Raw genomic sequence first — 12,066 nt, forward strand, 5'->3', positions numbered from 1 at the left:
TCCATGCAGTTATCCATAAGGGAACTCCATAGAGAAGTTGCTGAACTACCTTGGAGTTGAAAACCTTTAGAGCTGCTGGGACATATCCCCTTCCCCTGGTGTGAAAAAAACTTTACCACTGCTGAAGCAGTGTGATAACTTCCTTTTACAGCAATATCTCTATGTCTGGTCTCTTTAGTCTTTGGAAAACTTGACTGAAATCAGCAATCTAAATGGGGGGGGGGGGAGCTCTAAGGCCAAGAGTTTCCAGAAAATCACAAGACCGCTTGAAATTTTTTTGGCGTCCGTCTCCATTTCGAGAGACTGCCTCTCACAACTTTCCCTCTACTCCTCCATACATTTACAATACATTTCATACCCCACCCCACTGAGACATTCTGATTTAAAAAAAACAAACACCCCACACACTTTGACTTCCAAAACCCTGCTGTTAAGATTAAACATATAAATCCTTCAGCCGGAATTCAACACAACAGACAACCCGACAGCAGGCCAAGATGGCATCGTGCCCTTTGCAAAGTTTAAGGGCAGCAAAGGTGGGCAGCAGTCAGAAAAGCCAGGTGCCAGGCAGGGGAGGAGCGAGGGGGAGTTGCACCTGGGGCATGCGTGTGCCCCTGCCACGCCCTGGAACGCCCTGACCACGCCCCTGCAGGGCCATGCACCTGGTGCGTTGCCCCCTATCCCCTTGGTGCTACGCCACCAAGCCTAGATGGGCAGCTTCAAATGCCCGCAATTCATGTCCAGAGCAAAGAGGCCAAGTGGCAGAGAGCTCTCAAAGGGGGGGGGGCTGAGCTCAACACCAGCCTTGGGCTTGAAAGGCAAATCCCCACGGGCTACATTCCAGAACAGCTTTCCCTGAAAAGACGCCCAGCGAGATCTCCACGGGGGCAGCGGCCGGCTGGAGTTTCCTCCCCGGGGAAGGGCTCCTCTGCCCGCAGGGGATTCGCTTCCAGTGGACTTGCACATGATGCTCTCAACTGGTCAGCAAATACTTTGGTCACAACTGCAGAACGAAAACGGCATCTCTGACGCTTTCTCCCGTCAGGGGCAGGTTGCTCTCGGCTGGAGGGATGGAGAATTTTGTGCTTGTGAGATGGGGGCAAAGCCCCCCCAAGTAGGGGCAGGGAGACAGGCAGCAATGGCAGTTGAAGAGGGCGTCGAGATCTGGATGCGGAGAAGTCGCTGGAAGCGTATGGTGGGATGGAGGACGAAGGAGCGGCTCGTCCTGAATGGTGCTGGTCTCTGCGGCCCTTCCTATGAAGACCACCCCCACCCCCACCCCCCCGGTGGTCAGGAGGCCAAAGCAGACCAGCTTGGCACAAGACAGAAATATCAGTTCGTCTGAAGAGGTCCGAAGGGGCCTGCTGAGAAAATGCTGAGGCCCTGGGCCCCCCTCTTAGCAGAAAGGCCAGAGGGCGGACTGTGCAGGCCCAAGGATCCACACAGCACTCTGATCCAGAGAGAGAGGGAGAGAGAGAGAAAGCGTGGCCAAATCCCACGAGAGCAAAGTTATTCCCGGCAGCAGCCCACAGTATTTTCTACGGAGGAGCAACTGCTCCAGTGCGGTGTGGTGGTTAAGAGCAGGTGGACTCTAATCTGGGGAACCGGGTTTGATTCCTCCACCTGAGTGGCAGAGGCTTATCTGGTGAACCAGCTGTGTTTCCGCACTCCTACATTCCTGCTGGGCGACCTCGAGCCGGTCACAGTTCTTAGGCGCTCTCTCAGCCCCACCTGCCTCGCAAGGGGTCTGTTGTGGGAAGAGGAAGGGAAAAGGCGTTTGTAAGCCTCCTTGTGTCTCTTTACAGGACAGAAAGATGGGATATAAACGCAATCTCTTCTTCTGCTGTTGTTCCCCTTTGCACAATGGGCCTCATAACATTTGGAGGGATTTCCAAAACGACTTCCCGAACACCCACGGCTCATTCATACGGGAGCAAGAGAAGACTTCCCAGCTTCGAAATTCCCAAGGCTGGCCGCTGGAGGGCGCATCTCCCTTAACTTGACCCTCCTGTCCGGGGGGGGGGGAGGCACCCAAGATTTTTGCTGATTCTCCCTCCCCTCGCCAACTCTCCTCTCCCTGAGCGTTAAACAGACTCACAGTCTGTTCCCCAGTGCAAAGGAAAACACGTAGAAAACATCTGGATCCCCCCAGACAGCTTTGCTTGGGGAGGCAGCAAGACAGCGGCCGGACACATCGGCCGAGGGGTACCCCCGGCGGTGGGCCTGCCCACGACCACCCAAACCCATCTCCAAACACCGAGTGAGAATAAATACAGTTCCGACGGGACGCAAACAACCGAGGAGGAGAAATGGCAGCTTCGTTAGTAAAAATAATTAACATTCGACTATTCCGCGTCGTATAAAAATAAACATATTAAAAAACCCAACTGTTCTATTAACGGCACTGCGAGAGTTTTGAAGAGAAGAGAAAGAAAAGGGGGGGAGGGGGGGCTGGGAGAAGGAACATGTACGCTGCGCATATTGGCTATTTCGACAAAAAAATAAAGAGGAAGAGCACGAATTCTTTAAAACACGGAGCAGAGAAAGTAGCCGGGCTGGCCAAAAGGGCAGTGAAATCTGGGCTTGGTTAGGGCTGGAGTTTGAGAAAAGGGCAGGTGCAAAGAAGAAGCAGTGGCGTAGGAGGTGAAGAGCTCGTGTATCTAATCTGGAGGAACCGGGTTTGATTCCCGGCTCTGCCGCCTGAGCTGCGGAGGCTTCTCTGGGGAATTCAGATTAGCCTGTGCCCTCCCACACACGCCAGCTGGGTGACCTTGGGCTAGTCACAGCTTCTCGGAGCTCTCTCAGCCCCACCCACCTCACAGGGTGTTTGTTGTGAGGGGGGAAGGGCAAGGAGATTGTCAGCCCCTTTGAGTCTCCTGCAGGAGAGAAAGGGGGAGATATAAATCCAAACTCCTCTTCTTCTTCTCCCACCCCCTCTCAGACAAAGCAGGCTACAGGACCACCAAGGGACGTTTTCACACACGCCACGGGTGCGCAGCTCAGAGTCTCATTGCATGTACATCAGATGGGAAGCAGGGCGAGTGTTCCAGGGACAGGTGGAGACACCTGATTACAGGTCAAGCCAGGAATCCCAAGAGTTCCAGACTCTGACCCTCTGTGCTCTCCTCTGTGCCCTGCCTGACTCCTGAGACCCCTGAACTGGAAATACCAGAACTGGAAATACTAGAGTGGCCCGGCCAGCCCTCTCTCATCAGATCTCAGAAGCGAAGCAGTGAAGTCAGCCCTGGCTAGTACTTGGGTGGGAGGCCACCAAGAAACCCCCGGGTCGCTACACACAGAGGCAGGCAACGGGAAACCACTTGGAACATCTCTTGCCTTGCTTGAAAAACCTACAGGGTCACTGTAAGTCAGCTGCAACCTGATGGTACTTTCCAGCCCCACACCATAGATCTGTGGTGGCGAACCTATGGCACGGGTGCCAGAGGTGGCACTCAGAGCCCTCTCTGTGGGCACACGCAAACACAATATCCCCTCCCCACACATCTAGGCTGGCCTGGGCCGCTGGGCTCGATTATTAGCACTAAACCTAAGACCTAGTTTTGGGGAAGCAGCGTAGGTAACCCTGTAAAGCTCTGTTAAACCCCACTGATTTTCATGCAAAGAACTAAAGCGCGATCCTTTACCCAGGAGTAAGCTTGGTTGCTGGCAATGGGGCTTGCTTCTGAGTAAACCCTCCTAGGGTCGTGATTCACCCATTGGAAGAGTTGCATGGTTGCTTCAAAGTAAAGCCACCGACTATCACCAAGCTTACTCTCGAGTAATGCATGCCTCGGAGCCAACCATTTTTTCTTAACTGAAACCTCAGTATTGAGATTAAATTGCCGTTTTGGCACTTTGCAATAAATAAGTGGGTTTTGAGTTGCAATTTGGGCACTTGGGCTCGAAAAGGTTCGCCATCACTGTCCCAGGGTGTTTGTTTTGGGGTGGGGGGGGGGGGAAGGAGATTGTAAGCCCCTTTGAGTCTCCTTACAGGAGAGAAAGGGGGGATATAAATCCAACTCTTCTTCACTGTGTTGAGATTCCTCCACTGCTCCTCCGGTACAATTTACATGTTGGCAAACACACGGGAAGTCCCAGTGCTTGAGCCCAAAATGGAAAATGTCCACAACAGTTCCATCATGAAAACCCGGAGGTCATCAGCTGACCCAGAGAGGGTTGCAAAGGGGCTGGGGGCCACCCTGCCCCAGAGGCAACCAATCAGCACGTTCAGGGGAGGTGGTACCCCATGTTTCTCCCCCACAACCTGACCCCATCGCACGACTCCACTCAAAGGAACGTCTGCCGGTTCCTGCTCTGCCCTGTTCTCTCTCACACACACACACGTTCAGAAACAAAAGGAAACTTTTGGGGACCAGCAAAAGAGGAGAGGCCCTGGAAGATGCCACAAAGGTCCAAGCGCCAATTAGGCAACCCGAGAAATTCTGCTTGGCTAGGAAGGAGGGGGGCAGGGGGGCTGCATCGAAGCCAGATTTCACTGCCCGGCCCCGAGAGAGAAGCCCCAAGGGAGAGGAAGAGACCCACAGGCGGAAGAAACAGAGGCACTGTCCGCGCACGGAGGCCGCCTGGCTGCCAGGACCCCCGGAGAAAAGGCCCCCAGAGACCCCCCCACACGTATTCCAGTCGTAGCTGCTACAGAAGACAGTCAGTCAGTATCAGTTGTTGCTAAGTCCAGTTGGCCTACTGCTTGTAGTGGTAACCTGTAGAAAGACAGAGAAGGCTTGCGTCAGCCGGCACGTTGTGGTGGTTGGAGCACCCCGCTGGGAACTACCCCGGTTTGAATCCCTGCTCTGGTGCTTGGTGAGAATGCTGCGAGCCACTCTGGGTCTCGACGGAGGAGAACGGCGGGGTAGAAATGGCGAAAGGCAACAAATACGCAAGAACGCCGTTCTCAGCAAATCCTAAGAATTCTGCTTGGCTTTTGGGATTCGGGAACCTCTTGCACCTGGTTGCTCAGAAGGGGTCAGGGCGGGGCAAACACAGTTTTAAGTTCAGGTGTGTTGCCCACAACCCATCTCCTGGGCCCCGCCCTCTGCTAGCTGCTTTCAGGCCATGTCATTCCACCTATGCCCGTGGTGGCGAACCTTTGGCACTCCAGGTGTTATGGACTACAGTTCCCATCAGCCCCTGCCAGCATGGCCAATTGGCTGATGGGAACTGTAGTCCATGAACATCTGGAGTGCCAAAGGTTCACCATCACTGCTCTAGCCCAACATCCCATCTCATAGAGCAGTGGTGGTGCACCTTTGGCACTCCAGATGTTCATGGACTACAGTTCCCATCAGCCATCCGAGCCCCAGTGGGACTTACAGGCCCCATAAGCTCCTCTAGGGTGGCATCCCCGGAGAACCAGCCCTGCCCTCTCCATCTGCAGAAGCAGCCCAGCCCAGCCCACCTTGGCCTGCTTCACCTTCGTCCTGACAAACTCCCACCCTTTCAGCAGCTGGCCGTGCAAGTGGGCAAAAACACAGAGCTGCAAGTCAAGGGCAGAAGCCAACGCCAGCCCCGCCCCCCCTCTGCCACGTCCTGCCCTTGAAAGCCCCGCATTTGGCACACTGGGAACGAGGCTGCCCCTCACCTTTATGAGAAGCTTCCGGCTTGGAGCCTAGATTGGCCAGGTGACCCAGGTCCTCCGAGGCAGGCGGCGGCGGCCTGGAACAGAGAGAGAGAGAGACGGGGAGAACCGTCAGGGGGAAGCAGCAGACACACCGCTGCAGGCTCGTTCCAGCTCTCATTTATTTATTTTATTCTATTTATTTATTCTATTTATTTATTTATTTATTTATTTATTTATTTATTCTATCTATTCTATTCTATTCTATTCTATTCTATCCATCCATCCATCCATCCATCCATCCATCCATCCATCCATCCATCCATCCATCCATCCATCCATCCATCCATCCATCCATCCATCCATCCATCCATCCATCCATCCATCCATCCATCCATCCATCCATCCATCCATCCATCCATCCATCCATCCATCCATCCATCCATCCATCCATCCATCCATCCATCCATCCATCATGTTTATATATCGCCCTCCCCAAAGCCTCAGGGCGGTGTCCATCAACGATAAAACAATTTAAAACATCATAATACATAATTTACATAAAATAATACATAAAATACTAAAACTACAGATGGCTTCAACCCCTCCTTCCCCCTTTATGTACCCACGGGAGGCCAGATGTTCTTATGGTGGAGTTGACATCATCCCGGCTGGCCAAACGCCTGGCGGAACAGGTCCGTTTTGCAGGCCTTGCGGAAACTTTGTAAGTCCCGGAGGGCCCTGATCTCACCTGGAAGCCTGTTCCACCAGGTAGGGGCCAGAGCCGTAAAAGCCCTGGCCCTTGTAGAGGCCAGCCGGATCGCCTTGGGGCCAGTAAGACAGAAATGCAGTTCAATGTAGCAAAATGTAAAGTGATGCACATAGGGGCAAAAAATCCAAACTTCACATACACGCTACAGGGGTCAGTGCTATCAGTCACAGACCAGGAAAGGGATTTAGGCGTCTTAGTGGATAGTTCCATGGGAATGTCATCTCAATGCATGGCAGCTGTAAAAAAGGCAAACTCTATGCTGGGGATCATTAGAAAAGGAATTGATAATAAAACTGCAAAGATCGTCATGCCCTTATATAAAGCAGTGGTGCAACCGCACTTGGAGTACTGTGTCCAGTTCTGGTCGCCGCATCTCAAAAAGGATATTGAGGAGATAGAAAAAGTGCAGAGAAGGGCAACAAGGATGATTGAGGGACTGGAGCACCTTCCCTATGAGGAGAGGCTGCAGCGTTTGGGACACTTTAGTTTGGAGAGGAGGCGGCTGAGGGGGGATATGATTGAAGTCTACAAAATTATGCATGGGGTAGAAAATGTGGACAGAGAGAAATTTTTCTCTCTTTCTCACCATACTAGAACCAGGGGGCATTCATTGAAAATGCTGGGGGGAAGAATGAGGACTAATAAAAGGAAACACGCCTTCACGCAACGTGTGATTGGTGTTTGGAATATGCTGCCACAGGAGGTGGTGATGGCCACTAACCTGGATAGCTTTAAAAGGGGCTTGGACAGATTTATGGAGGAGAAGTTGATTTATGGCTACCAATCTTGATCCTCCTTGATCTGAGATTGCAAATGCCTTAACAGACCAGGTGATCGGGAGCAACAGCCGCAGAAAGCCATTGCGTTCACCTCCTGCAGGTGAGCTCCCAAAGGCACCTGGTGGGCCCCTGCGAGTAGCAGAGAGCTGGACTAGATGGACTTTGGTCTGATCCAGCTGGCTTGTTCTTATGTTCTTAGGGATCACCAGTAGGTCTGCCTCCGACGAGCGGAGGGGCCTAGAAGGGCGGTATAGGGAGAGACGGTCCCTCAGATAAGCAGGGCCAAGGCCGCGAATGGCTTTGAAGGTCAATACCAAAACTTTAAACATGACTCGGTACTCGAATGGCAGCCAGTGCAGTTGGTATAGGACTGGCGTAATCCGGTCCCTAGCTGTTGCCCCGGAGAGGAGCCTGGCTGCTGCATTTTGTACGAGTTTCAATTTCCGAATCATGGCTAAAGGTAAGCCCGTGTACAGCGAGTTACAGCAGTCTAATCTAGAGGTGACCGTGGCATGGATCACCGTGGACAGATCGGAACGGGAGAGATTTATATGCCACCTTTCTCCTGGGGGCTCAGGGCGGCATCCAATATATAAAACACACAATTAAAACAGTACTGGTCACAGCACGCTTTGTGGGTCCTGCAGGAGCCCCACCCCAGACAGGCTTTAAAGGCAAGTGTCAAAACCCTGAACTTGATCTGGTGCTCCACTTGGAGCAAATGCGGCTGGCAGAGCACAGGTTAAATGGGCATCTGCTACAGGGTCCCAGTAAGTGGCCTTGGGCGGGGGCGGGGGGGGGGCACCATGAAGCCCCTCCTCCTTTAACTGCAGAAGCTCCCAACGTGGTGGTCGGGGACGCCAGGGCATCCTCAAAGACCTGTTAAGATGTTTCAAGAAGTCCGAGTTGCAGGGATTAAAACACAGCCGTTTATTCCATGAATACTCCATGAGTACGCCAGGAGCAGCGATGGCGTAGCGGCTAAGAGCAGGTGCACTCTGATCTGGAGGAACCGGGTTTGATTCCCAGCTCTGCCGCCTGAGCTGTGGAGGCTTATCTGGGGAATTCAGATTAGCCTGTGCACTCCCACACACGCCAGCTGGGTGACCTTGGGCTAGTCACAGCTTCTCAGAGCTCTCTCAGCCCCACCTTCCTCACAGGGTGTTTGTTGTGAGGGGGGGAAGGGCAAGGAGATTGTCAGCCCCTTTTGAGTCTCCTGCAGGAGAGAAAGGGGGGATAGAAATCCAAACTCCTCCTCCTCCTCTTCTTCTTCTTCTACTCCACAACAATAGAATAGGATAAGACCTGAAGTTGCACTAATTATGTACAGATGCTGACTGCCAATTGCAGTTCAAGAGCTGCAGTTGCTTTAGGTCCATACGTGACACCTTTCCATCACAGAGAGGACTGGCAGATTTTTTTTAAAAATGTTGCTCCATCACTCCAGCACAAGGATTTTCACTATGTGACCAAATGTAGGCCGTGGCAGCCATTTTGTGACTGGTTTTCCCTCCCGGGGTGGGGTGGGGGGCATTCTGTGGCAGCCCTGTGGCAGCTGAGCCCACCGTGGCGGGCCAACATTCCAAAGGCATCTGCGGGCTCAAAAAGTTTGAGGACCGCTGTCTCACCGTGTCGGTTTGTCATTCCTGTGTCGGTGTGTTTCGTGGCCTTCTCTGGACCGCGGGCGCACCAGTTCATGCGTATCGTGCTGGACGGAGAGAAGAAAGGAGGGTAGTTAACTCACAATGATCAGCAAAAAGGCCGCACAGGCACCTGGGCTCACCTGTTGGCATTCTGAGCCACCCACCGAGGATCAGCCCGCTGGATCAGCCCAGAGGTCTCTCCATTCCAGCATCTTGTCTCACGCAGGACCCAAGCATGCCCTTATATAAAGCCGTGGTGCGACCGCACTTGGAGTCCTGTGTCCAGTTCTGGTCGCCACATCTCAAAAAGGATATCGAAGAGATAGAAAAAGTGCAGAGAAGGGCAACGAGGATGATTGAGGGACTGGAGCACCTTCCTTATGAGGAGAGGCTGCAGCGTTTGGGACCTCCTCCCCCGCCCCCCTGGACCCGTCTCACCCCCTTTTAAAACTGCCTCTAAGAACATTCCCTGTTGCAAAGACAAACTTGACAGCCAGAGATACACCAGAAGGAATCCTCTTAAGCATTTGAGGCCGGGGGGGGGGGGGGCACACTTCTCCTCATTGGTCTGTTTGGTGGGCTTCCTACCACAGTCAAATCTGTGGACCTCCCCTCATGGGCTTTCTGTAGGATCCAGCAAGCTCTTAGCAGAAGTTCAGCATAATGACCAAATATAACCGGTTTTCGTCTAAGATATCAAGGGTGCAATATTAAGGCTTGCATGGGGGGTGGGGGTGGGGGAACGTCCCTCCCTATCCTGTTTCCCCAAAAATAAGACATCGCCTGAGAATAAGACGTAGTAGAGGTTTTGCTGAAGTGCGAAATTTAAGGCATCCCCCGAAAATAAGACGTAGCAAAGTTTTTGTTTGGAAGCATGCCCGACGAACAGAACACAGAAAAATAAGACATCCCCTGAAAATAAGACATAGCATATCCTTGGGAGCAAAAATTAATATCTGTCCGGGCCCTGCGGGACCTTAATGAATTCCGCAGGGCCTGTAAGACTGAGTTATTCCGCGGGGCTTTTGGAGAGCCCAGCCGCTGATAGGGTGCCCGGAAACAGCTACAACCCGCTGTTCCCTTTGTAGGAGTTTTAATAGCGGGACGCCATCTTTATTTTAATTGATACAGAAATTGGATGCTGCTTTTAAATTGTTTTAATATTTATTGTCTTATCATTGTTGTAAACCGCCCTGAGCCCTTCGGGGGAGGGCGGTATAAAAGTAGAATAATAAATAAATAAATAAATAAATAATATAAGGCACTGTCTTATTTTCGGGGAAACAGGGTAGTTTCCTTCAAAAACATACAGTTTTGCAGTTTCTGCTTTCAGCTGGTACGCATGCAACTTTTTCTTTAAGCGCCACTTTTCTGTTCACTTAGTGTTCATAAATCTCTTAACATAATCAGTGCATTTAAAATAATTAATCATTAGCAAGCCCTAAGGGGGAAAAAAAACAGAGGATGACAAAAACCAGTAAAAGCCAAGCAAGGGGTTACTAATATCACATATAACGAGACCACCAAAGTCTCCAGCATAAACAGAAATGCCCATACTGGGACACGGCCATACAACCCAGAAAACCCACAACACCCTAGATACGCCCTAGATATGCCCATTCTCTCACAATACTAGAACCAGGGGGCATCCATTGAAAATGCTGGGGGGAAGAATTAGGACTAATAAAAGGAAACACTTCTTCACGCAACGTGTGATTGGTGTTTGGAATATGCTGCCACAGGAGGTGGTGATGGCCACTCACCTGGATAGCTTTAAAAGGGGCTTGGACAGATTGATGGAGGAGAAGTCGATCTATGGCTACCAATCTTGATCCTCCTAGATCTTAGATTGCAAATGTGCTCGGGACCAGGTGCTCGGGAGCAGCAGCAGCAGCGGAAGGCCATTGCTTTCACCTCCTGCATGTGAGCTCCCAAAGGTACCTGGTGGGCCACTGCGAGTAGCAGAGAGCTGGACTAGATGGACTCTGGTCTGATCCAGCTGGCTCGTTCTTATGTTCTTATGACACCCTTTGCTGCAAATACCAGCACCCCAATGACTTCCAGAGGCAGGAAAACGGAGTCTACTTTGGAACTGTTCCAGGTATGAGCTAACGGCCTCCTCGTGTGGCAAACGGGTGGCCCCCTGCCCACCTTGCCGACTTGGAGCTTCACCCACCGACCTTCCAGTCTTGGTCCGGCCTCCTTTTCTCCAAAGAGGACTTCTCTCGCTCCTTGGCTTTCCTGTAAGCCGCCTTCTCTTCCGCCATCAGGAGACGAGCGATTTCCTAAGGAGGAACGCACAAACTGTGTCAGAGGGAAGGGTGCTTTGCCAAGGCCGTGGCCTTCTGTCCCAGGGGCTGAGCTTCCGGCTGGACTTCTGGGGGCCACTAGTTCCAGAAGAAAGGACCGAGGCCAGGTCCAGGAAGCTGGGTCACGGCATGGAAGGCGTGGCGGGTTGGGAGCAAAAGCAGGTCTGGCCCAGTGGCTTCCCCCTCCCTAGCCCGGAGCTCCAATCCACTGAAAACTCTCTTGGGAGCTTCCTGTCTGCACAGAGTGCTCCATGCGGGGGAATCCGGCGACCTCCCAGAACACCGACTCCTCTCTAGGACACAGAGAGAATAGAGACCCCGAAGAAAATGGCTGCTTTGGACGAGGAACTCTCTGCAACCTTACCCTGCTGGAAGGACCCCCTTTCCCAAGGTCCATCCTCATATCACCAAGAATTTCCCCAGAGGGATCTGGCCACTCTCATCCCAGGTCTATAGTGGAAGCCCTGCTAGGAGGACTCTCCTCCCACCCGAGCAGACCGGGCTGTTGGATTTGACAGCCTTGCTTGCATGCAGCAGCAGGGAATTCTGGGAGACATCTACAAACATTCTAAAGAGAGCAGCAGTGGCGTAGTGGTTAAGAGCAGGTGCATTTTAATCTGGAGGAACCGGGTTTGATTCCCAGCTCCGCCGCCTGAGCTGTGGAGGCTTATCTGGGGAATTCAGATTAGCTTGTGCGCTCCCACACACGCCAGCTGGGTGACCTTGGGCAAGTCACAGTTCTTCAGAGTTCTCTCAGCCTCACCTACCTCACAGGGTGTTTGTTGTGAGGGGGAGGGGGAGGAGATTTTAAGCGCCTTTGAATATCCTTACAGGAAATAAAGCGAGGTATAAATCCAAACTCCTCCTCCTCTTCTTCTTCTAAAGGCAGTGGTGAAAAACAGCTGCTACCTGACTATTGCTGAGGAAAGGTGTGTTCTGTTTAACCAAAAAGGCTCTGACTGAAATGTTTAATATTGTAGACTATGCTTGA

General features: G+C 52.2%; 1 protein-coding gene across 1 annotated transcript in view; it reads right to left on the reverse strand.

The window, feature by feature from the left end:
- Positions 1 to 3,928: 3,928 nt before the first annotated feature.
- The window catches only part of CCDC50 (coiled-coil domain containing 50), a 50,406-nt gene continuing 42,268 nt past the window's right edge, over positions 3,929 to 12,066 (reverse strand). Inside the window, exons 9-12 of the mRNA XM_048506978.1 lie at positions 10,947 to 11,051; positions 8,752 to 8,831; positions 5,597 to 5,670; positions 3,929 to 4,718 (exon numbers count right to left, since the gene is read on the reverse strand). Coding sequence (XP_048362935.1) covers positions 4,699 to 4,718; positions 5,597 to 5,670; positions 8,752 to 8,831; positions 10,947 to 11,051 — 279 coding nt within the window. The 3' untranslated portion in view covers positions 3,929 to 4,698. The remainder of the gene's footprint in view (positions 4,719 to 5,596; positions 5,671 to 8,751; positions 8,832 to 10,946; positions 11,052 to 12,066) is intronic.

The sequence above is a fragment of the Sphaerodactylus townsendi genome, linkage group LG08 (assembly GCF_021028975.2).
Source record: "Sphaerodactylus townsendi isolate TG3544 linkage group LG08, MPM_Stown_v2.3, whole genome shotgun sequence".
Classification (NCBI taxonomy): Eukaryota; Metazoa; Chordata; class Lepidosauria; order Squamata; family Sphaerodactylidae; genus Sphaerodactylus; species Sphaerodactylus townsendi.